Here is a 26,104-nt window from a genome sequence, read left to right on the forward strand (position 1 = left end):
AAGCCAAAAAACTTATATGCATGACCCACGGACATGAACTAAGAGGGGTGGGATTGCTGGAGCGAAGGAGGGTACTAGGCGGAGGGGAGCAAAGAGGAAAAAAAAAACTGGGACTACTGTAACAACATAATCAATAAAATATACTTTAAAAAAAAAAGGAATGACATGTAAAATTCTTCCTGTGGCAACTTGAGGAGACCTCTGAAAAGGGTTCCCTATTCACTGAACCAAGAAAACCCCACAAAGTTATGCAAATCAGGATGGTCAAATCTTCATGTTCACTTTAGAAGACTCGTGAAACTTCCCAGGCCATCAAGGGTATGCACATCTGAAAAGCCACCAAGTATCAGAAGGATGTCACTTTATATAAGTATTGTGTGCCATTAGAATGGTGGGGTTGATAGGTGTGCCCAAGCCCAAACAGTGGAGCTGGACATAGGGTCGGTGTAGATTCTCTGGTCATTGAGCACATCCAGGTGAACAAAACTCCCAAGATGCAGCGCAGACCTTACAGAGCTCAAGGGCACATTGAGGTGATCCTACTGGAAAAGGAGCAGATTGTTCCTAAACCAGAAGAGGAAGCTGCTCAGAAAAAATGATCTCCTAGAAGAAACTGAAGAAACAAAAACCTATAGCCCAGGAGTAAATTCAGCATAAAATAAATGCTATTAAAAGAAGAAGACAGCCCCTCGGATGTTGCTGGAGCTGAAGGCGTGCAGGGCCGGAGACGTCGTGGACTCGGGAACCGGAGCAGCGCGGAAGCGGTGAATAATAGCTCTTCAAGTCTGCAGTAAAAAATGGCCTCCAATAAAACTACATTGCAAAAAATGGGAAAGAAACAGAATGGAAAGAGTAAAAAAGTTGAAGAGGCAGAGCCTGAAGAATTTGTAGTGGAAAAAGTATTGGACCGACGTGTAGTGAATGGGAAGGTGGAGTATTTCCTGAAGTGGAAGGGATTCACAGATGCTGACAATACCTGGGAACCTGAAGAAAATTTAGATTGTCCAGAGTTAATTGAAGCATTTCTTAATTCTCAAAAAGCTGGTAAAGAAAAAGATGGTACAAAAAGAAAGTCTTTATCTGACAGTGAATCTGATGATAGCAAATCAAAGAAGAAAAGAGATGCCGCTGATAAACCAAGAGGCTTTGCCAGAGGTCTTGATCCTGAACGAATAATTGGTGCCACAGACAGCAGTGGAGAATTAATGTTTCTCATGAAATGGAAAGATTCAGATGAGGCAGATTTGGTGCTGGCAAAAGAGGCAAATATGAAGTGTCCTCAAATTGTAATTGCTTTTTATGAAGAGAGACTAACTTGGCATTCTTGTCCAGAAGACGAAGCCCAATAATTCTTTGCATTGCTTTTTATATATATTTATATATATATAAAATTTGGGTCTTGGTTTTTTGATTTAATAGTGTGAAGAAATAACTACATTCTAATGAAAATCATGTTTGTTTTGAAGTAGTACTGGGGGAGTTGTGGGGGGTTGCGTCTGTAGCACTGGTTACTTTGGAACAAAAGCTTTCTGTAGTTGCTTCCTTGATCAGAAAAAAACATTTGATACCATGGTATTCTTTCCTCTGCGTTAGAGAGCAGCTTTCTAAATGTCGGGGGGGAACCTCCATTGTTGTTACTCGGTCAGAATTTGTGTTTAAGTCGCATATGCCTAAGGACCATTGTGGGTATTTTTGTTTATTTGGTGGGGAGTGGTTGGCATGTATACATATGTAAATGGTTTCCTTTTTTTTTTTCCTTTTTATCCAAAACAAAAGGCATTTCACAACCATAGATAAGCTCGTGTTTCTGGGCTGCCATCATTTTCAACAACCTAAGAAATAAATCACGTCAAGTTAAATTGAACTTTTTCCTGAAGCTTTAACCTTTGAAATTAAATAGATAATTTGTAATTACTTGGGCAATTTGAATATTATGTTAGCAGTTTAAATTGGACAGTTTAAGAGCCATATCAGAACCCATGTCTGTGTCTGCAATTATAAATGCAAGTTTTGGGTTTTTTGTTTTGTTTTGTTTTTTGCAAAACCCCTGAAAGGAAAATTTTATCACTACCAACAATGCCCCTTCCCAAATGAAGAAACTAGGCAAGCCCTGGTGTGTTTTAATTTGGCAAGCAAAACTTAAAGGTTTCACCTAGTAAGTCGTTCCTTTAAAGTTAAAATCCCTGTTATATTGACTGAAAAGTTATGATTATGGAGTGTGTAAAACTTTATTCATGGAAACCTAATCAAGTCATTAGAAACCTTGGCAATTTAGGTCTGCTGGAATAAATGGATGAGCAAACTTCCATAATCCGAAGTCTTGACCTGCATGTTTTTACTCCAGCTCATTCCTTACATGTAGGCTCAGTCTCAGTATTTGGGTTACTGGTTCAGTAGAAGCCAGGAAAAACTAACTTTGTAGTAAACTGAATGTTATCCAACTGTATATTGTTTACTTTATTGTAAATACTGGTAAACAGTGGTCAATAAATAGTTTTATATTGAAAAAAAAAAAAAAAAAAAAGAAGAAGACAAAGACAGGTAAGGACCTAAATAACTTAAAAAGTCATGAGAATTTGCATATATTGGCTCTTAAAAGCTGGCATTGTGATGGCCTATGGAAATGGTAATAAGAAGGTGAGTGCCAGATCATCAGCCCCAGTGGATTGGCCTGCAATTTTAGGAAAATTTGGAGGGGTTTCTAGTGGCTTTAATAGTGTCTCCTTCCCCTGTCCCCTCCACCCTTAATTAATTCATGCTCATCTGGAACCTCAGTATGTGAACTTATTTGGAAATAAGGCCTTTGAACATGTAACCAACTTAAAATGAGGTTATAATGAATTAGGTGGGCCCTAAATCCAATCATTGATGTCTGTAAGAGAAAGGAAAAAGATACAGAGATAGACACAGGGAAGAAGGCTATGTGAAGACAGGCAGAGATTAGGCAGGTGCAGCTACAAGCCCAGGAACACAAGGATTTTGGGGAGCCACCAGAAGCTGGGCAGTGGCAAGGAAGAATTCTTCAGGAGAGACTTCAAAGGCTCTGCTAACACTTGATTTCACAATTCTAGCCCCATGAACTCTAGATCATTGACCATCTTCTCGTCCTCCTCTTCACTCTCCCTGGTTTCATGTAGACCATCTACGAGCTGATGATTTTCAACTCTGTCTTTATCTCAGATCTCTTTCTTAACCTCCAGACTTATGTCTAACTGCCATCTGCATATTACCACCTGGAGGTCACAAGGCCTTCAATGTGTTTAGATCACCGTGTCTATAGTTAAGCTCTTCACTTGCCACCCCAACTGCTGATTCCTGTATTTCCTGACTTAGTAAATGGTACCACCATTCACCCAGGTCAGAAACTCAGAAGTCACATTTTTCTCCCTTCCCCTTATCCCACCACACAATTGGCAGCACCACTGCACTGATATCCCTAAACATATCCCCTCTGGCCCCCCCACTGCCAGAACCCTGGCTCCATCATCCATTACCTTCCAGGCTATTGCAATAGTCTTCCAGTTGGTCTTTTGACTTTCATCTTGATCCCCTTCAACTGTTCCCCTGAGAATGATCTTTCTAAAGTTCAAATCTTATTATAAAATTGCCCTTCTTACTGTTTTTCAATAGCTCCTCACTGTCCTCATGCTAAAATCCAAACTCTTTATCATGTACCTTAAATCACACTATAATCTGAATGACAGATGTTCAGCCAAAGCCCCTTCTCCCACCCGCTTCCAGGCCTGGCCCCACATTGACTCTGTAGTTCCTTGAAAACACTGCTTGCTCTTGACTCAAGACTTTAGAAGAGCTGGTCACCTCTAAAGCTGTCCATATCCTTATCCTTTCATCTGGGAAACAACCACTCAGCCAGCTATTCAGAAAGCCCTCCCTACTGACCCCTCCCCCAGATCTAGGTTTAGGTGTCTCCCATGTACATGTTCATCATGTCCTACCTACTCCAACTGTAGCATGTATCTTGATGTCTTATAATGAAAATCTACCTAGTCTCTTTCCACCTTTAGCCTGGACATTCCTTGAGAATAGGAAGCAGGTCTTGCTTTTCTGTGTGTTCCCAAATTCCTAGAAAAGTGCCTGGTACATAGTAGGCACTCAATAAATATTGGCTGAATGAATAAGCGACTTTATCTGGCTCATATTTTGGACTACTTTCTTTTGCAGCTCCTTAAAAGAAATCGAATAAAATCATCAAAGAATACTGAAAAGTACTGTCTTTCATGTCAGGCCGCCTAAGTGGGTGGATTCCTTCACCCATTTTCACTTTCTTTCCTCAAATAAAAATGATACTGGTAAGAACATTAATAGCTGATTTGCTGAGCACTTGAAAGGGTGCCCAGCACTTAGTCTGCCTTTTGCATTTAATGCTCGCAACAACCCCAAAGGTAGGCATTTTCCCTGTCCCCACATTACAGATGAGGACCTGGAGAAGAGTCGTTTTCACACAATCACAAGTCTAGTGAGTAGTGGAGTGCACAGTATGTTTCATAATTCAACCGAAACAAAACAGGTAGAAAATAATGTTTTATCCTTTGGAGGGTTTAAAAACCTGGCATTGTCTATAAGCTCAGAAATGGACCATTTGGCTGTGTTCAGACTGTGAATAAAATAATGGAGAACTTGTATTTCTGGACCTTTTAAGTGTCTCAGTGATTCCTATTCCCTTTCTCTTGCCCTGTGTGAATTCTCACACTGAAGGAGCCGAGTCCCAGGGGCAGGAAACCCGCTCGTGCCGGGAATAGTATGAGATGTTCAGAAAGGCAGGTACAAACATCCCCAAAGGCCTGCTGGCTGGGAAATCCTGCTGCCAGTGCTCTTTGGCACCAACGTTTGCTAATTGACTTTCCATTCACTCAGTTTCTTGTCCTATAGAAATATGTTTGGGCACAGCTAACAGGCTCTCTCCTCACATCTTCCTTCATGATTCCACATTCTGCCTCATGAGAACTCTATGATCATAATAGTGAGCCCTGGACAAGAAGGAGGCATAGACCGACACGCTCTGTCTCCCTCCACAACTAAGAAGGACTACAACTACTGCAAAACCAAAAATAATACAAAGTTCCAGAAAATAAAGCTACATGGAAGTCCAGCATATGAAGTCATAAACAAGTGGTGCTCGTCTGGACGGGTAGGAGGGGCGAAACCGAGGCTGAGAAAGATCAAGCTGTGCTGGAGGCGGCAGCCGCAGCAGTGAACAGCAGGACCCGGTGAGCAGACGCCTGTGTTTGGGGGGAGGAGAGAAGCACCCGGGAGCTGGCCCCGGCTGCAGACCAGACCCGTCGGCTCACGATTCCAACGCCAGGGAAGGCAGACCCCATTGTCTTGGACTGTAAAGCCCGGAGGGCATGGGGACAGAGGAGGAGGCTCCCAGTTCCTCAGCGGAGAGAAAACAGCAGGAATCCACCTTGGACCCCCACCCCCACGCAAAGTGCCACAGCGTGGTGAGAAGGGTCGCCAGGTTGTGATGAGCACACGGGGCTCTGCCCAATATAGCTTAGGAGGTGTGACAGCGCCCCGCCCAAGAAGGAAAGATAAACAAAATGGTCAGAATGGCAGAATTAATGATTGAAATAGCAATCACACAGCTAACAAAAAAACAAATAAAAGCCTTGGCCAATGAACAAATAGCGAATCTTTCCAAGGTTCAGTTCAGAGCTATAGTTATAAGACAGCTTACAGACCTAACGGCGGGGCTGAGTCAAGATTGGGAAGGAATGAAGGCCAGTCCTGCTGAAATGAACAAAAATACATACAAGACAAGTGGTGAGGAAGGGAAAGCCATGGATCAAATCAACAAATCGGAACATAGGGAGGGAACAGTCAACCAGTGCAGAAAAAGGAAACAAAAAGTGAAGAATATGAGGAGAGGCTCAGAAACCTCTGGGACAGCTATAAGTGATCAAGCATTCGAATTATTGGATTGCCAGAGGGTGAAGAAGAAGAACTAGAAATTGAAAAATTATGTGAAAAAATAATGAAGCAGAACTTCCCTAGCTCGGAGAAGGAAATGAACTTATAGGTCCAGGAAGCACAGAGAGGTCCGGATAGGCTGGACCCAGGGAGAACCACACCAAGACACGTTATCATCAAAATGTCAAAAATTAAGGATAAAGAGAGAATATTAAAAGCAGCAAGAGAGAAGAGAAGAATTATGTACAAAGGGGTCCCAATTAGACTATCAGTGGATTTCTCAAAGGAGTCTTGACAGGCAAGAAGGGACTGGCAAGAAATATTCAAAGTAATGAAAATCAAAAACGTACAACCACGATAACTCTATCCAGCAAAGCTGTCATTCAGAATAGAAGGGAAGAGAAAGTGTTTCCAGGACAAAGTAACTCTGAAGGAGTTCATCAGATCCAAACCACTGTTATATGAGATGTTAAAGGAACTTGTTTAGGAGTAAGAGGATCAAAACTATGAACATTAAAATGAAAAGTGTATCACAACAACCTACAGCAGAATCTAGGGAATCGAAACAAAGGCAACCTAAGTAGGCAATGGGAGGGGAAAAAGAACTATAGGTACAGGGAACATTATGGGGGGAGGTCAGCAGGGAGGGGAAAAAGGGGAAAAGGGAGGGAGATGATTCAGAAATTAAGAAGCATAGTAGGAGGGAGTGGAGTAGACAGAAAGATGTTGAGAAGAACTATATGCACAACCAATGGGCATGGACTAAGTGGGGGGACAACTGGAGGGAGAGGGGAGCAGGGGGAAAAGAAATTAGAACAACTGTAACAGCATAATCAATAAAATAAAAGAAAAAGAAAAAAATAGTGAGCCCTGTTTGTTTATTTACTGTATGCCAGCCACTGTACCATGCAATTTGTTTATAAGCAATGCATTTAATCCTCATTATATTGAAGTAACTAAGGTGATCCTGTTGTATAGATGAGGAATCCAAGCCTCAGACCAGTGAAGTAAGTTACACAACATCTGTATTAGTTTCTATTGCTACTATAACAAATGAGCATAAACCTAGTGGGTTAAAACAATACAAACTTATTTATCTCATAGATCTGGAGGTCAGAAGTCCAAAATAAGTCTCACCAGGCTAAAGTGAAGGTATTGGCAGGGCTGTTCCTTCTGGAGACTGGGGGTGAGAGGAGAACTGTTTCCTCTGCCTTCTTCAGCATCTAGATGCTGCCACATCTTGGCTCCCTTCCTCACACCATTCCAGCCTCTGCTGCTGTCACCACAGCTCCTCCTCTGACTCTGACTCCTCTGCCTTCCTTATGACTCTTGCAACTACATCAGGGCCACCCAGATAAGTCAGGATAATCTCTCACCCCAAGATCTTTAACTTATTCACATCTGCTAAGTCCCTTTTTTCATGTAAGGTAACATATTTATAGGTTCCAGGGATTAGGGTATGAGGCTCTTTGCAGGGAAAGGGGGTATTATTCATTGTGCCACAATGTCACAAAGCATAACTGGAATGTTCCACTGTTGAGCCTACATCCTTCAAAAGTGATTTTTCTTCAGCGAGGCCCTCCAGACTTGCTCACTATTAAATACTGCTTCTTAGGCACGAGGGGACCACCTGTTTCTGTCTTCAACAGCTAGAACAGGAATTCTTGGCTCTGGCTACATATTGGAACCACCTGGAGAATTTTTAAAACTTAAGCCAGGATCCACCCCAGATCAATTTAAACCAGAATTTCTGGAGGTGGGGCTGGAGTACTTGGCAGGTTAGAGCATGTCTCCAGGTGATTCTAATATGCAGCTAGCTTTGGGCACCACTGCACTTGAGAGAACTTCGGACACACTCAGAACACAAAGCCCTCCAAATCCAAGAAGGAAAAATTAGCTATGAAGAGAAATGGCAAGACAATGAACTTCGAAGTCATTTATCTCTGGTTTAGCATTCTTGCTTGACCAGGTTTCAGTTGTGTAACCTTGGGGAAGTTACCTGATGTCTCTGATCTCAGTTTTGTTTTTGTTTTTTTGTTTGTTTGTTTTGTGTGTGTGTGTTTTCCAGATAACAATAGCTCCCAAAGGTTGTGCAATGACTAATTCAGATCATGAATGAAAAGCCCTTAGCTGAGTGCAGTGTAGCCATTTTGCAACTTACCCTACCCCACCCCAAGAACAGAGGTCACTGAGCTTCTCCTAAGAATAGAATCCCTTTGCCTCTAATTTTCCAACTCAGAGAAGTTTGAATGTACCTACTTCTTGATTATATCTGATTCCCACTTCCTTTTCAGTGTTTTCTTCCACCTTCAGTCCTAGGGGCTTTTTGCACCTTTGGATGGTGCTGAATCCAGGGAACAAAAAGGAAGTTCTCTGATCTCTCAGTCTGCTCTAAGAGGGTCAGAATGTTACTGGGTTTCTTGGTTGATGCCAATCAAGCTGTATACTCAAAATGTACACTTAAAAGAGTGATTTCCACCCTTAGAAAGAAATCACTCTCAGAATGTGTTTGGGGAGGAGAACTGAGAATTTCTCTTTGGGCTGAGGATACAATGAGAAGTCTAAAACATGTCTATGGCAGAAAAATGTTTTTCATGGAATGTGTTCCTGGGGATGGAAGAAACAGGCCAAACTGCTAAAGTTGATAGTCCTTGGTACTTCTCTCCCTCTCCTTTGCTTCTGCTAATTCTTGAAGATATTGGGAAGGGCAAAAGGGACTGAAGATGATTCAGCAATTGGAACCGAACACAGCTGGCCCGGCCGGCTCTGCCCCAACCGCCCTGACGGGTTAATAACGTTAATGGAAAGCATTCCCGGATTGAATGAGGGAGCGGGGCTCTGGCAGGGTGACTTTCCATTAGGAGCTGCCAAAGCTGATGTCACTGGCGACTTTCATTTTGCTCTCTCCCTCTCATTCTTCTAGGTGCAGAATGATGGAATAATCCTACTGAGCTTGTTGTGCCAAAGTTTGTTTCTCATCATTCATTCAGGTAGTATCTTATTTTCAAAAGCCTCCTGTATTACCCAATTCAATTTTTACAGATTATTTTCATGTCCCAGCCCACGCTAATGAGTGAGCAGGCACTGACTGAGCGAGCACCCGCTGTGTCTGAACATCATGCTAAGTTGTGAGGGGCGATACCCAAGGATGCCCAGGCATGGCGCCTGTGTGGAATCTAGTTGGGAATGTAAGAGTCACATGCACAGAATACTATCAGGAAGATGACTGTGGGAAGCTCTTGGAGCTGTGTGAGGTCAATGAGGTTTCTGGTGACCTAGGAAGACAGTCTGGAGGAGGTGAGTCCTAGGACAAATGAGTAGGACTTGGATAAAGAGAAGAAGGACATTCCAGCTAGGGGAACAACATGGGCTGGGGAATTTTAAAATAATAAGAAAAACAAAGATGAAAACAAGCTGTCCTTTGGGGTATTATGGCCCCAAGATATCTAGATAACTTCATCACAAACACACGTTCCATACCTTCCTCACGGTTTTTGTCTCCCAAGTGAAGGGTGTCAGCTTCCTGAGGTCACCCCAGGCTCAGGCCCACTTTGGCATGCAGCATGCCCGTTCCTCGTTTCCAGGGCCAATGAAGTGCCCAACGATGAGGGCAGGTGAGTGCTTCCTCTTTGCACCTGTGGAGTGTGTGTGCATGCATGGTATCCTTGGAGAGAGGTTTCCGGTCATCTCACATTCAACCACAGGTTCTGAGAAGCAAAGGAGCTGCCGGTCATTCTTACAAACCTTCCTGCTTCCTTCCTCTGCCACATGCTCAATTTATTCCACATGGATTTCAGAGCATCTGTGTGTCCTGAGAAAGAAATGCCCAGCTGAAAACTTTGGGATTGGCTGCTGAGTTGATGAGCCTATTATCTGGTTAAAAGATTATAGGCTGAGGGTTTAGAAACTCCCATTGCCCATCTGGCTTTTGGAAGCATCTAGGTCCTGCCGAGTCATTGTGCGACAAGGGCCTACTTTCAACCAGGACAGGCTGTACTCTGGGCACTTGCCCAGATCAATACGCAGGTATGATCACTAATTCGGCTGCAGTGATACAATGGCTGTGGGAGCAGAGCCAGTTCTGAAATGCTGGCCTAAAAACAGCAAGTCCTTGATTTTGTGGCACTTAGCAAAGTACCACGAAAAGCCAAGGCTGAATGTACTGGGGACATAGAAACACATGCACAAAACATTGGAAATTCATCTTTAGAAAAAGACTCTACATTAAAATGTCCCCTCACAAGGGAAGCGTGCAACAATCCACATTGCCTCTTTAAAATTCTGGCCAGTGCCATTACCCAGCTATTTTTCATGGAACCCTATGTACCACCCACGGGGAAGGTTCAAAGTGATGAATAAGGTCCATCACTTACAGTGCATCTCTGAAAGCCAAGAACCTTTGGGCACTAAGTTATTCTTTATTCCTTTCTCTGTACTACCAAACTTGGCTCGTGGACCAGTGGGTCTAAGCTTTTAAGAGTTGCTTGGTAGGGAGGAGGGGAAGAGGCTTGGGCTAGACTGTGCATTTTATGAAGCAACCCCAGGCAATGCTAATGAAAGAAGTCCACAGACCAGAAGATGATTGGAACTACAGCTATGCATCTGAAGATAATAAATATTGTCATTCACAACCTATGACCTCTTACACTCACCTACTTTCTCTAAATTGGTCCCACATGAGGTGCAGGGGGGACATTGTTACTCTTATTTTATGGTCAAAGACCTAAAGCTCAGAGAGGCTGTGATTTGTGACTCACAGCCTGTACGGAACCCAAGTGTTGAGACTCCCAGTGCAGCGCTCTTTCTGTTAGGCCTGCTGCCCCTCCTTCAAGTCCCAGATGGCCCACTGTGTACTAAATTATGGGAGGAGGGAGAGAAAATGGTTCTCTGTTCCGTTAAAATGCCTGGTCACTTGGCCCAGTGCATCGAGCCCGGGGAAAAGAAGGGTCAAGAGCACCCTGTTCTTACTTGGAAGGGGTGGCAGGGGAAGGGGGCAATACTGAACCAAAGTAACTCAGAGACCTGCCTCTCCCAACCCCCAAGCACACACAAGACCATTCCTTAACTCCAGAACTGCCCCTGATTCTTAGAAAAGAGTCTACTGGTTGATGAAAACTTTTCTTCAATGAGGTCCAGTAAAACTAAAATTTTTGAAAATGGAATGCTATTCCCAAGAATGAACAACTGATGAACCGCTGTACAGAAATTGAGAAAAATAACCTGGGGCAGAGGGCCATGTTGTAATTCCAGCTGTGCTGAGAAAATAACAGCAGCTGCTATGACAGACCAATTCCTGTGTACCAGGTACTGCAGTCCTCACAGCAACTTATCTATTGAGCACCAGCCTCTCAGTTTTACAGATGGGGGTCCTGAGGCTCAAAGGTGTGAAGGGCCTTGGCCACCGTGCTCATGAGTACTAGAAGCAGGGTTCTAACCCAGGCCTGGCTGCTCCCAAGCCTGAGCCTGGAGATTGCAACCTCTATGAGGTCTTGATTGTGAGACAGAAAGGAGATAATTAAGATGAACATGTCACATAGCCATGGAAGTCTTGGCTCAGGTCATAAACCTGGGAGCAATTCTTGACTCCTTTCTTTCTCTCACATTCCACATCCAAATTTTCAGCTAGTCCTGCTGTCTGTACCTCAAAATATATCCCTAATACAACAAGGTCTCCCCTTCGCTTTCACTCTTGTCCACTCCTCCCTCGTTTCTAACCTGGATAATTGCTATAGCTCCTGTCTGGTCTCCCAGCCTCTACCTTTGGCCCCCATGGTCTTCTCTCTACATAGTGGCCAGAGTGATTCTGTTAAAATATAGGTAAGCTCTAAGCTCTTGTTACTCTTCTGCTCAAAACCCCACAATAGCTCACGATTTCACTTAGAGTAAAAGTTAAGGACCTGTTGTGGCCTGTAAGTCCTGTGTGGTTGTCCCTCCACCTTCCACCCCCCACATTCCCCTTCCTTCTTGGATTTCATCTTCCCTTCACTTAATCTACTCTAGCCCTCTAATACCTCAGGCACACTCCCACCTCAGGGCCTTTGCACTTACTGAACCCACTCCCTAGAACACTCTCCCCACATTGTTTCATCCATGAAGGATATGCTCCAAGACCCCCAGTGGATGCCTGAGACCACTAACCCTATGTGTACCATATTTTTTCTTATAAATATATGTACACTTTATGGCTTCTCTTTGGCATATGTGAATTGCCAGCATCATTAGTCTTTTGTGCTTTGGGGCCATCATTAAGTTAACATAAAGGTGACTTGAAGACAAGCACCAAAACGCTGTAACAGTTGAACTGATAACACAGACAGCTACTAAGTGACTAACAGGCAGGTGTGGACACCCTAGACAAAGGGATGATTCAGGTCCCAGGTGGAACAGAGCTGGATGGCATGAGATTTCATCATGCTGCTCAGAATGATGTACAATTTAAAAGCTGTGAGTTGTTTATTTCTGGAATTTCCCATTTAGTATTTTCAGACTGAGGTTGACCATGGGTAATTAAAACTGCAGAAAGGGAAACAGTGGGTAAGGTAGGACTGCTGTATCTGTTTCTGAGGGTGCCCTTCCTCAATCACCCTATTTAGAACTGCAACCTACTGCCCCTATTTTATTTTTGCTTATCTGAGATACAGATCTCCTATATGGTTTTTAAACTGTGGTAAAATAAACACATTATCTTAATTATTTTTAAGTGTATGGCTTAGTGGCATATGCATATTCACATAACTGTACACCCATCACCACCACCCAGAACTCTTTTTATCTTGCAAAACAGAAACTCTATCCCCATTAAACAATAACTCCCCACTCCCCCAGCCCTTGAAAACCACCACTTTATTTTTTTGCCTCTGTGAATTTAACTACTCTAGTTACCTTATACAAGTAGAATCATACAGGAATTATCTTTTTGTGTATGGTTTATTTCACTGAGCACAATATCTTTAGAGTTTCTCCATGTTGTAGCATGTGTCAGAATTTCCTTCCTTTTTTAAGGCTGAATAATATTCTGTTTTATGTATATACCATATTAAAACAGAGATTCTCTGACGATTCAGGAAATAGCAATGCCAGTGGCCGTTAATCGCCCACATGCCACTATGTGCCAAGCACTTGGACAAGCCACCCAGGTCAACCGCCCTGTGGTGTTCACACTTTATAGGTGATGAAATTGAGGCTTAGAAAGCTTAGTTTACTCAGCCCTGATCATACAACTACGGTGGCAAAGCCAGGATCTACAACCCCGTGATCTGAGATGGGTCAGCAAACTATAAACTGGGAACAAATCTGGCCGGTTTTTGTATAGCCCATGAGCTATAACAGTTTTTATAATATTAAATGTTTGTTTTAAAAAGCCCAAAAGCAAAACAAAAAAATGAAGAAGAATATGAAACAAAGACCATATGTCAACTGCAGTATCTAAAACACTTAACTATCTGGTCCTTTACTAAACACAATTTGCCTGTCAGCTACCCACCCTTTACTAGGGACGGAGAGCCACCCTATAAACACTTACTATTTCACCTTCCTTGACTCACTGTAACCCTCAGATCTCTATTTCTAAACATCCCCCAAGAGAGTTGATGCTCATTTTGATCTTGTTGACAACATGCAAGTGTGAAACGATGATGGGCTTTCTCCAGAGCCCCGAGGGATCTCCATGCCCTTACTGAGGAGGAAGAGTACGGAGACTCCGGCTTTGTTTGTCTTCTAATGGGTTTTCAGGGTTCATGGAAAACTTTCAGGTGCTGAAGATTTCTGGAAGCCTAATGGCTAAAAAGAAAGTGGTTTGTAAAATTAGTCTTATGACTTGAGTGTCATAGTTTTGCTAAATAGGTAAAAGGGCAGGCATTTCAATAATGTCCTGCTACTCTTGGGTCATATTTCTATGAATGCCAACCGCCCAGCTCCTAGAACTTAACATTAAAGGCGGAGGAAAGGGTCTCTAGGGACATTGTTGTACTTCACTCGAAGCTGGGACAGACAAGGACACATTCTTGGACCTTGATCTAAGCAATTGTGTATTCATTAGGGAGCAGATTAGCAGCTGTGAGAAATGACAGCAGACAGCTGAGGATAAGGGCAGCGTTGCCAGAGAAACAGACTGACTGACTTCATAACAGTCTGAGGCCATGTAGTGGGGGGTTCCTGAGGCCCCCACACATCCCTGGAGCACCTGAGGAAGTGAATCACAGAGTGGCTGGTACCTTCCATAAATGGAGGGCATAAAGATAAAAGAATAATTCATGTTTTGTATACAACAAACATTTGTAGTTTTCAATATGCATTATTATGCATGTAGAAATGGGAAAGGACAATAGAATAAATAATAATGTAACAATAGGATAAAAAAGGCTGATGAAGGTATTAAAACAATAAGGAACTTGGCATGAATAGATCTCAACAAATCTCAGATATCGAGTAATTTGTTCAAGGTCACCAATTTAGTTTACAGGCAAAACTAGTTCTCTTGACTTTCAAGTTAGCATTGCTCATTTCCAGAGGAAGGATCAGGAAGCTCTCACCTACCGGCCAAATCCAGCCCCCACCCCACCCCCCCTCCGGCCCATTCAACAAGTTCTGTTGGAACGAAGACCCACCCATTAGTTCAAGAGTGTCCATGGCTGATTTTGTCCTTGTGAGACAGAACATATGTCCCACAAAGCCTAAAATAATGACTCTCTGGCCCTTTACAGAAAAGGTTTGTCAACCCTTGTCCTATTCCATTAGATCTAAATTTTAGTCCTTGCTCCTCTACTTGGGCCACCTTTCTGAATATTATTTTTATCTATAAAATGGAACTAATATCTCTGATGATTCTAAGAATCCATTTGAAAATATATATAAAATGCTTTTTTTAGCTTCTGGTAAATAACTGAGGCTCAGATGATGATGCAAGTGGTAGAAACCCAATATGAATTGTAGCAAAGAAGAGACTTCATTGGCTTACCCTGTCAGGGAGAGTGGGGCTCAGAGCATCATCGGAGGAAAAGGGGCACCTGAGCATCAGGCACCAAAACTGAAAGTTGAGGACACTAGGACTCACTCACTTTTTAGTTCTCTGTCTCTTTCTCTGTCTCTCTCCAACCCTGTGTCTCTCCTTCCCTCCCTCTCTGCCTGGCCCCATTTTGCAGACAACTTCACCTCATAGCAGAGGATATGGCTGCAGAAATCCAACTTTACATCCTTTCTTTGGTTAGGAAAGAAAGAGCTCTTTTTCTCCTAGCTTTCAAATATCAATCCCTTAGATATTCTTTGACTGATTTAGTTCGGGTCATGTCATAGGTCTACCCTTTAACCAATCTCTGGTGGCTGAGTCCACCAAATTATAGAGCTCTGTCTGTGAAGCAGCACTCCAGACTTGGACTATATTTCCCAGCCCCACCTGCATCCACAGGAGACCATGTGAATACGTTTTATCAGAGGAATGTCAATGCAAAAGACATGTGTTACTCCTGGGCCATGGGGTTTATGAAACAGATGGGTTTTTCTTACTCCCTTGGTCTCCATCTATTGATGGGTATTAATGTCCTAAAGACATGTTAAAGAAACCACTTACAGCTGACCCCTTAATGACTATGTGGAACAGAACCACCTCCCTCCTCAGTTCAATCTAGTTATGTAAGCAAGAAATAAACTTCTATTGTATTTGAGCCATTATACATTCCAGGGCTGATTTGTAATAGCAATCGACCTGCCCTAACTAAAGCAAGTACTATGATTGGACTAGCCTAGTCTCATACTCATGCTCATGACAGGGGAATGGAAGATGAGCTAAGTCTGTTACCAGAAGAAAGGGGAAAGAAAAACATGTAGGGAAATGAAGTAAATGACCAAGAAAATAAGTAGTATACTCTGTAACAATTGACAATGAATTATTTTGTGGTTTGTTACTATTAATAAAATGTTCATGATGTTCCATTATCTTAAATATGGGTTTAATGTAAACCTATAATCTGTACACATCAGAGAAGGAAAACTCTGACTCCAAAAAACCTCCGCTGCCTTGCGGCATACCTCTTCAGGGGAAAGGCTAAGGGAGTAAACCCCGACAGAAAATCCGGAGCCGGAGTCCCTAAGGCGGTTTGACGTTGTAGTCAACACCGGCAACTCCTGCGGCGCACCTGAAGCCAAGCTGTATTGACTCCGTCTTTCCCTTGGACCCTTCAGCTGCGAAGAGAGGGGGGGTCTGCTGCATGGGCAACAGCAGACCCTCCATATCACCCTGCCCAGGCTCTGTAGCTTCAGCTTCACTGGAGAGGACACTCCAGCGTCATCGTAAGATGTCGATTCAACACGGGAGGAGACAGATACCGTGTCACTCCCAAGTCGGACTGCACAACCATTCTCGGCGGTGCAGATAGACTCTTAAGAAGCTACACCATCGTCTCTCGAGACGGACGGCTGCCGACGATAATCTGTACACCAATGTGTTCACCAATTAGGAAGGTCCTCCAAGTTTTGGTGTCCAGAGTTTTTATTGGGGTCTTGCTATGTAGGCATGATTGACAGAATCACTGGCTGTGTGATTAAGTCATTCTCCAGCTCTCCTCTCCTCTGAGGTTGGATTGATGGCTCATAGCCCCAACATTCTAATCACACGGTTGGTCTCTCCTGTGACCAGCTTCCATCTTCAGACATCTCATCTTTTAGTTTAAACTCAGGTGTGATGCAAGAGGCTCATGATTAGCAAAGGCATTCCTATTGTGTGGGGAATTCCAAAGATTTAGCATTCCTCCAGGGAACCAAGTACAAAGGCCTATCAAGTTCTTTATTATACAATATATAGGTTATCTATGCAAATGGTTTTTTGTTTGTTTTATTTTGTTCTGATAATTAGAGTTGGGTAAATTAGAATTTCTTTGTTTTACATTTAATCAAGTAAATTAATGCCAAATAATGAAATTAGTGGTCATAATTAGGGCATTGCTGTGGGAAGCTGTCAATGGAGTTAGCACAGTTTTCTACCAGAGAATGGGCTGGTTGTTCTGGTGAAACTAGAACAGATTCTCCTGTACTGGTCCTTTCTCTGAAAGTGCAGCAGGCTTCCATCTAAACAGGAATACCACCTGAGCACTTTAATTTCGTAAGGGAATGTGACCTCTACCACTCACCCATGTGGTTTCCATGTGTGTGTGTGTTATCCAAGAATATGCTACCACTAATAACCAACAACTAACATTAGTTAGTGCTTACCATATGTCAGGTATTTTATTAAGAGCTCCATGTACATCATTTAATCCTCACCCCAAACATACAAAATAAGCATTATAATCATCTTTGTTTTATGCCTAATTAACTTACCCAAGGTCACGAAGCTCGGAAGTGATGGGGCCTAGATTCAAATCCAGGTGTCTGACTCTCTTAGCTCCTGCATGCTTGAGCATTCCTGCAAAGAGCCCAGTTGAATGGAAATGCTCTGCAGGGGAGAGAATTTTAAAAACATGATGTTCATTTACTCCTCTACGTATTCTTAGTGCTACACTTGGGTGGAAGATTTCATTTTGCTCCACGTACCTCAAAAACTACCTTCACTAAATTAGGTTTTAATGTTGTTTCCTAACTTCCATAATCCCGGGTATAAGAAACAGGCTGCTGTCCTCCTCTGACTTCTTGCAACTGTTGTGGGAGATGCTGAATGACGCAACGGTCAATTGTACCCAATAGATTACCCCCTGTGGATATTTTCTTGAGTTTACACAAGGTAAAAATTTTCTGTCTTTTGAAAGACTGCTATAAATTTGCTTCTCACAATCGTTTGTATCTGCTGCTATGTTGCCCGAAGTTTTAATGTAATTTTATGCTCTACTAGAGCAATTATTATGACCCTCTCTGATGGTCAGAACATTTGGTTTTTTTCCCCTTAATCCAGTTTTGTCTGGTTTTATTCTCATTTTATTGAAATCCTGTTTTTGGTATGTTACTTAAACCCTCAAGTTATTTTAGACTACAGTAAAAGCAAACATTCTTGATATTTGGTGATTATGATAAATCTCATCTATGAATGACCAAATTTTATATTAACAAAATGTAATTAACATTAAAATTATACTGAGCTTAGTGTAATCTTTGTTCAATTATTCAAATTGCATTTGGGGATATTTTCATAATTTTAGGATATTATTATTAATATAAATTATTATTTCTCAAGTATCAATTAATATCAACTACAGAAGTAAATAAATGTCAAAGATTTGTATTGATAATGATAATGTTCTTGATATAATAAAAATGATGAATATTTGTATATTGATTCATTTAATAAAGATTAATGAGTACCTTCTCTATACCAGGTGAATGAATGCCATAATCTGTAGGAGGGGTTGTTATGGTCTGAATTGTGTCTTCCCCAAGTTCATATGTCAAAGTCTTAACCCCTGTACCTCAGGATGTGAGTTTATTTGGAGAGAGAGTCTCTACCAAGGTAATTAAGTAAAAATGGGGGACTAGGGTGGGCACCAACATGCCTGGTATCCTTATAAAGGGGGAAATTTGGACACAGAGGCACATGTGGAGGGAAGGTGATATGAAGAGACAGAGGGAGAAGAGGCCATCTGCAAGGTTAGGAGAAGGGCCTGAACAGCTCCTTCCCTCATGGCTCTCAGAAGGAACCAACCCTGCTGACAACTTCATTTTGGACTTCTGGCCTCCAGGACTGTGAAACAGTCCCTTTCAGTTGGGTAGGCCACCCAGTCTGTGGTAGTTTGCTACAGCAGCCCTAGCAGGTTAATACAGAGGGAAAGGGCTCTGAGGTGGGAAGGAAGTTAACAAGTTCAAGGAGCAGAAACATGGCCAGTTCCACTGGAGCCAAGTGGGTTGGGGAGAGAGAGGAGAGAAAGACAAAGGTGATGTGTGTGAACATCTAACCTCCTACTGTTACAGGTTATTTTTGCTTGCTCACCCCAGCAGCCAGGTAGCCCCCTCTTCACTTGCTTACCCCAGCTGCTATCTTAACCCCCAGTAGCCCAAATGCACTGAGTGTTATTAGCTAAAATCCCTCTAAAAAATAATAAAGAAAAAAATGTGTGTGTGTGCGGTTTTTCCCACCTGTTGCTGTTATCTGGCAGCTGCAGGAGCATGAGTACAATTTTTACCTTTGTAGTTTTTGCCTTTAAAAACCCTTTAGTTCGTAAGGTGGGGCGGTTCTCCCATCTTCTGTTTTTTTGTGTGGGAAGGAACCATCCCTGGCCAGGTAAATAAATGCTGCAATTTGCTTCTAAATTGCCTAGTTTCCTCTTTGCTTGCGAATGCACCATAACACTACAAATGTTAAGATATGGCTCTTACTTGAGTCCAAAGCCAAGCCTGTGAGTAAGCTATTATAAGAAAGGGACCTCAAAACATAATGACTTAAGTGTGAAGCAGAGGAAGCTGAGAGGTCCAAAGGTGGTGGGATCGGGTTCTGGAGGGACAGATCTGCTATTGCCCACAGTTCCTTCTCTGGGCCCTAGACAGTGGCTCAGCTGGTGCCATTTCCCATCCAGTGACAGGAGGGGAAGAGTGTGGAGGCATGGCTCTGCTTTCAACCCATGCACTGGAGCTCAGCCACACGACCACAGCTGTGGCCATGGAATGTAAGACAGGCCGTCTCAAGCTATCCCTTGAGGAGTCCTGTTTCTGAGAGTTTTCTGCTAACTTAGAGTATTGTTTCTTTTTTTAAATTTCTTTTTTTTATTGTTGTTCTATTACAGTTGTCCCATTTTTCCCCCATTGCTCTCCAAAGTCCCCCATCCCCCAGTCAACTCCCACCCTGTTGTCTATGTCCATGGGCCATTTATACTAGTTCCTTGACTAGAGTCTTCCCTTTCTTTCCCCCCTCTTCCTCTGGTCACCTCCCTCTTCCCCTCGGGTCACTATCAGTCTGTTCCTTGTTTCCATGCTTCTGGTTCTAGTTTGCTCATTTGTTTGATTTGTTCATTAGGTTCTTGTATTAGGTGAGATCATAAGGTATTTGTCTTTCACCACCTGGCTTATTGCACTAAGCATAATACTCTCTAGTTCCATCCATGTGGTCACAAAAGGTAGGAGTTCCTTCCTTCTTTCTGCTGAGTAGTATTCCATCATGTAAATATACCAGTTTTTTGATCCACTCATCCACTGATTGGCCCTTAGGCTGTTTCCAGCACTTGGCTTTTGTAAATAGTGCTGCTATGAACATAGGGACATTGTGTTTCTAAAAGTAAGGAACAGAAAATAGCCTCTGGGGAACAATTAGCAGTCTCTGTCCTGGCCTAACCTTTGTCAGCTCTAAGGCTGGATGCATGTTAGCTCTTCCCTGAAGCCTCCAAGGTGAGAGAGGTACCATTTGGAGTGGACCGTTATATGTCTTCTACCACTTTGCCAATGATTTCCCAAGAATAGCTCTGATTGCTTGGCAGAGAGCGGGTGCAAAGCCCGTCTTTCTCATTTCCAGCACAGCCCTGAAAAAATCTCCCTACCGCACCCACAAGAACCCCTCCCAGTCACTGTGTTTACTGCCATTTGGGCCTTGTCTTCTATCTTTCAGGTCTGTGAGCCACCAGCAGCAGGCAGTTATGTGATTCCATGCTCTGTACCTCTCCAGCACACGGAACCTTTACCACATGTCAGAAGCATTTATTAATATTGCTCCTAATAATAGTACCAAGCAGGGGTGAACATGCTTGAATATGTAAGAAAGCTGCATGTCCCATTACTGCACCTTCCTTGTTCACTGGAACATGACAGGTGGGAATAAACCCTGACTTGCATTCTCAGTTCTCCTACTCAGGTTAGTGATCCCATTACTAGAAGTCCTGCTTTGCTGGCCTCCATTGAAACATGTAGCAAATACAGGCTGCAGGGCTGTCCGATGCTCCATTTACTCAAGCTGAAGTGGGGAAGTTTGGTTTCTGTGAAAGACAAAGGTTCCAACTCTGTCCTGAAATAAGGTGGCCCCAGGACTGAGGACAAGCTGAATCCTGGTTGCAAAATGAAAAATGACAAGCAGAGAAAGCAAAATTACCTGCCTTAGGGCTGCACTGCTCTTGCTCATTCCTTTACTTTATAAATTTTCTCTCTCTAGGACTGTATAAATCAATATAAATTGCTTACCTCATTGAAGCCAGGTTTATGTCAAGAACTCTGCAGGAGGCTTTTAACACATTATCCCTTTTGAACCTCCTAACAATATGTTGCTATAGGTGCGATCGTTATCTCCGTTTCATAGATGAGGAAACTGAAGCTCCCAGAAGTTCACTCTATGTATTTAAGTAACACAGCTGGTAAGGGGCAGAGCCAGAATTTGAACCCAGGTCTTTATGACCCCAGAGCCTGCCCAGGTGACCTCAGTCCCCTATTGCCTGTTAATATGGGCAGAGGAGAGTTTGCAGTCTCCAGTTTTTCTCCCCACCATGGCCTGACACCTAATGACAACCCCTACCATGGAAATCAAAGAGCACCCAGTCTGGGGGAACCCCCTTCCACTCCCCTAAAGTAAGCTGATGTGGATCTGCTCCCACTATCTCTTTCCCTTCATTACCCTTTGTCACCCCACCCATATCCCAACATGCCGGATTCCCTGGATAGTTACTGGGAGCGAGTCTGTTCCCTCATGCTTTCCCTCAATGCATCAGCCACTGGATAGGTTGAACTTAGCTTTTTCTGGCTGGTCTAGGACCCCAGTTACAGTGGACTGCACTCTGAGTTCTATACCAGGGAGTCACAAATGAGCCATTAGGGCCCCTCTCATTTATTGTTGGGGTCTTCTAGAGTCCTGCCATAAGAAACTGAGTTCACAGAAAACAGCACCTCAGATCACTCTATTGAGAGGATGTATCTTTCATGTTGTGCAGGGACTCATTGCCACAGTCACATGGTGAAATTAGCCTGGGATTCAAGTGAAGCTATCTTTTCCTGAGCACCTACTATGGGCTGGGTACCACATCAAACTCTTTTGCCTTCCTGATCTCATGTAAACCTTAACATTCCTCAGCTGCTAGGCTCAAAAATGAGAAAACCAAGGCTATATGGCTTACAGGGCTTCTCAAAGGCTATTTGGCTTGTAAATAGAATCTTTAGTTCCCAATTCCAATGTTTTTTCCTTAACTCTGCTACTGATTTAGTTTACAATCTTGGGGGGGGGGTGGATAAAAGAAAAACCTCTTGGCCTTACTTTCAAATCTTTAAAATGGCAGTGTTAGGTCAGACCAATATTTTCTAAATGTGCTCCAAGGTGGTTATTGCCACTTTTTGAGCTTTTCAGACTTGGATTGGGGTCTCAACTTTTAAAACCATTTAAGCATTCAGAAAACTTATTGAGCCCCTACTATGTGTTGGGCATCATTCTAACCAAAAGGGGGAAAGAAATCAATAACAAAGTCTCTGATCTCAGGGAAGCCTTAGCAGGGGCTGGAGGAGAGAGATAAACATGAAAATAAAAAGATAACGTCAATGATAAACCCAGTGAAGGAAATAATTAGGGTGCTGATACAGAAGATAAGGGGGAGAGCAGTTTAATCAAGGTGGCTCAACAAAGCCTCTTTGAAAAGACTTGAAAAGAGAGGAACTGGGTCTGAAGCATTTTAGGCAGAGGAAACAGCAAGTGCAAAGGTCCTGAGGCAGAACAGAATTTGGGACAGTCAAGAACTGGAAATAAATCACTGATGCATAGTGACCCAGGGGGAGAGTGGACAAAGGAAAACAGAAAGAAAAAATCACATACAACTTTAAGGATTTGGGAATAAGGAGTAAGTGATAGCTTTAATAATTACTAATACTAAATTTACTAAAAATATACCAATAATTTATAAAACCTTACTTTATTTGCATTAAGTAAGAAGTTGGGACATTTAGTGACCTTGAGCAAGTTACTGAAATTTGCTAACACTGATTGTGCTCATCTGTTAAATGGTGTTAACTAGAGATGCTGAGAAGATGCAATGAGTTAGGGTGGCTCAGGTTAGAGATCTCTGACTTCTCATCAGGCTCAGGAGGACACTCACTTCCAACTAAAGCATTAGGAGCCAAGGACATCAGACAATCAATCAAAAATAAAGGGCAAGCATTTCCACCAGGACCATGGTGGTGGATGGGGATATATGAATGGACTCATAGAAAACTGCTCAGGATCTCGTCTGGCATATTGATTCACTATCAGCTTTGGAACTCTCCATATCTCATTGGGATCCCAGTTTAATATTATATTCTAGGCAGAACCAGTGAGATTTAGCACAAGGCCTAGGGGAAGCTTGTTTGTGGTGGACATTGTTGGTTGCCCACCAAGCAGCCATTTTCTAAACCTTTCTCCAGATCAGCAGAGTTCACTGCCCATCATAAAGGCAGAAAAATGGAGGTCCTTATTTTCACAGCTTCCCTTGCACTCTGGCAATATAATCAGACCTCAGAGATGTTTGGGTCTGGCTCTAGACCACCATCATAAAACAAATATCACAATAAAGTGAGTCACAAAATTTTTTGGTTTCTCAGTGCACATAAAAGTTACATTTACACAATACTGTAATCTTTTAAGTTTGCAATAGCATTAGGTCTAAAAAAAAAGCAATGTACATACCTTAATAAAAATCCTTTATTACTGATGTGTCTCCCTCCACAACTAAGAAGGAATACAACTAACCTCAAAACTAAAGACAACCAGAAGTTTCAGAAAAATGAACTGCATGTAAGTCCAACACAGATATAAAGAAGAAATACTCATTCAGACAGGTAGGAGGGGCAGAGCCAGGGCAGAAAGGATGCAGTGTGGTGGCAGCAGCAGTGGCAGCAGCGGCAGCAGTGGAAGCAGTGGTGGCAGTAACAGCAGTAGCAGGCCAGCAGAAAGCGCAGTCAAACATTTTAAAAAGTCAAGAGGGACACCTGGGGAGCACTCCCAGCACCATACCAGACTGCACAGCTCACCATTCCAGCGCCAGGGACAATTAAGCCTCATTGTTTCTGACTGTTAAAACCAGCGAGGGTTGGGGTGGAGGCAGAAACTGCCAGTCTGCTCGCTTAAAGGGCACACATGGTCCTAGAACATCTGCAAACCCACACAGGCTGGGGACAATGGCTGTGGCAACAGCTAGAGAGGCGCCAGTCCCATATGGAAGTGGGAGAAGTGGCTGGAAAAGGGGTGAATGCTGAGCAAGCAGCATTGTTCCTTCTCAGACTCCTCCCCTACACACAGTGCCACAACATGGTGAAACGAGTCACTCTGTACCGAGGAATACCTAAGGCTCCGCCCCTCACAACATCACAGGAGTGACAGCTCTACCTAACACACAGAGGCAAACAAACACAGGGACCTGTCAAGATGTGGAGACAGAGAAGTATGACCCAAAAGAGGGAATGAATCAAGATTCCAGTGGGAGAACTAAGCGATGAGGAGATAGCCAACCGAATAGATGTAGAGTTCAAAACACTGGTGATAAATATGCTCACAGACTTGACAGATATGCTTAAGTATAGCAAGTGCATAAGGGAAGAAGTAAAGGCTATGCTAAATGAAACAAAGGTAAATCCACACAAAACCAATGGTGAGAGGAAGAAAACCGGGGTTCAAATCAATGATTTGGAATATAAGGGAGAAAAAAACAGTCAACCAGTACAAAATGAGGAAACAAGAATTGAAAAAAATGAGAAGATGCTCAGGAACCTCTGGGACAACTTTGAATGTGCCAACATCTGAACCATAGGGGTGCCAGAAGGAGAAGAGGAAGAGCAAGAAATCAAAAGCTTATGTGAAAAAATAATGAAGGAAAACTTCCCAAATTTGGCAAAGGCAATAGACATTCAAGTCCAGGGAGCACAGAGAGTCCCAAACAAGCTAGACCCAAAGAGGACCACACCAAGACACATCATGATTAAAATGCCAAAGGTGAGAGATAAAGAGAGAATCTTAAAAGCTGCAAGAGAAAAGCAGAGAGTTACCTACAAAGGGGTGCCTATAAGACTATCATCTGGTTTCTCAAAGAAACTTTGCAGGCAAGAAGGGACTGGCAAGAAATATTCAATGTGATGAAAAGCAAGGACCTACAACCAAGACTACTCTATCCAGCAAAGCTATCATTTAGAATGGAAGGACAGATAAAGTGCTTTCCAGACAAGGTCAAGCTAAAGGAGTTCATCATCACCAAGCCATTATTATATGAAATGTTAAAAAGACTTATTTAAGAAACAGAGGATCAACACTATGAACAACAAAATGACAACAAATTCACAACTACTAACAACTGAATCTAAAAAATAAAATCAAAACAAACTAAGCAAACAATCAGAACAGGAACAGAATCATAGGTGTGGGGATCACTTGCAGGGTTATCAGCTGGGAGGGGAAGGGGAAGAAACGGGGTAATGGTGCAGGGACTAAGAAGCATAATTGGTTGGTACAAAATAGAGTGTGGGAAGTTAATAATATAGAAAAAGGTGAAGCCAAAGAACTTATATGCACGACCCATAGACATGAACTAAGAGGGGTGGGATTGCTGGAGGAAAGGGGGGTACTGGGCAGAGGGGAGCAAAGGGAAAAGAAATTGGGACTACTGAAATAATTAATCAATAAAATATACTTTAAAAAGAATCATTTTATTACTTAAAAATGCTAACCATTATTTGATCCTTCAGTGAGTCATAATCTTTTTGCTGGAGGGGGGTCTTATTTTCAATTTATTAAAATGCAACCTCGATGTTTGATCAATAAGACAGTCTTGCACATTTAGAGACTGGTTTGTGGGTTATGTTGCATAAATTAACATGTGTGTTCTTTTTTCATAGGGCATAAGCCTATGATATCATTACCTGAGTGATTGTCTGTAAGTATAGGCCTCACTTAATCCTGTCTGCATCGCTGCCTCCTGAGACTCAATGGTTTGGCTGAACTAAGTGGCTGGGTTGGTGAAGTATGGGGTGGTCTGTGGGCTTCACTTTAAAACTGGCTTTTCTGTTCTATCCTAATGACTTGGACAGAAAGGGCACAGAGGTCTGAAAGGAGAAACCTAAAATATTCCCCTCAGCCCAAACTAAGTATAGTAGGCAAAAGGGCTTTGGACAGGTGTGACATGCCTTGCACACCTTCCTCCAAAGAAATTTTTTTTTCCTAATGTGGGACATTGAAAAATTAATCTCTGCCTTTTGTCATCTAGTGGTTATGGTTGTAATAATGCCTTTTAACCCTGTTGCCAAATCTGTTGCCCCCAGAATACAACAAGGATGC

At 42.7% G+C, this 26,104-nt stretch overlaps 1 protein-coding gene across 1 annotated transcript; it reads left to right on the forward strand.

Annotated features, from left to right (window-relative positions):
* Nucleotides 1-692: 692 nt before the first annotated feature.
* On the forward strand, nucleotides 693-1,631 carry LOC150012581 (chromobox protein homolog 3). Its single transcript, XM_090275736.1, has one exon. The coding sequence runs from the start codon at nucleotides 798-800 to the stop codon at nucleotides 1,347-1,349; it is 552 nt and encodes a 183-aa protein (XP_090131862.1). The 5' UTR covers nucleotides 693-797; the 3' UTR covers nucleotides 1,350-1,631.
* The last annotated feature ends 24,473 nt before the right edge of the window (nucleotides 1,632-26,104 follow it).

The sequence above is a fragment of the Furipterus horrens genome, unplaced genomic scaffold, assembly GCF_987537825.1.
Source record: "Furipterus horrens unplaced genomic scaffold, mFurHor1.1.pri manual_scaffold_4, whole genome shotgun sequence".
Lineage (NCBI taxonomy): Eukaryota > Metazoa > Chordata > Mammalia > Chiroptera > Furipteridae > Furipterus > Furipterus horrens.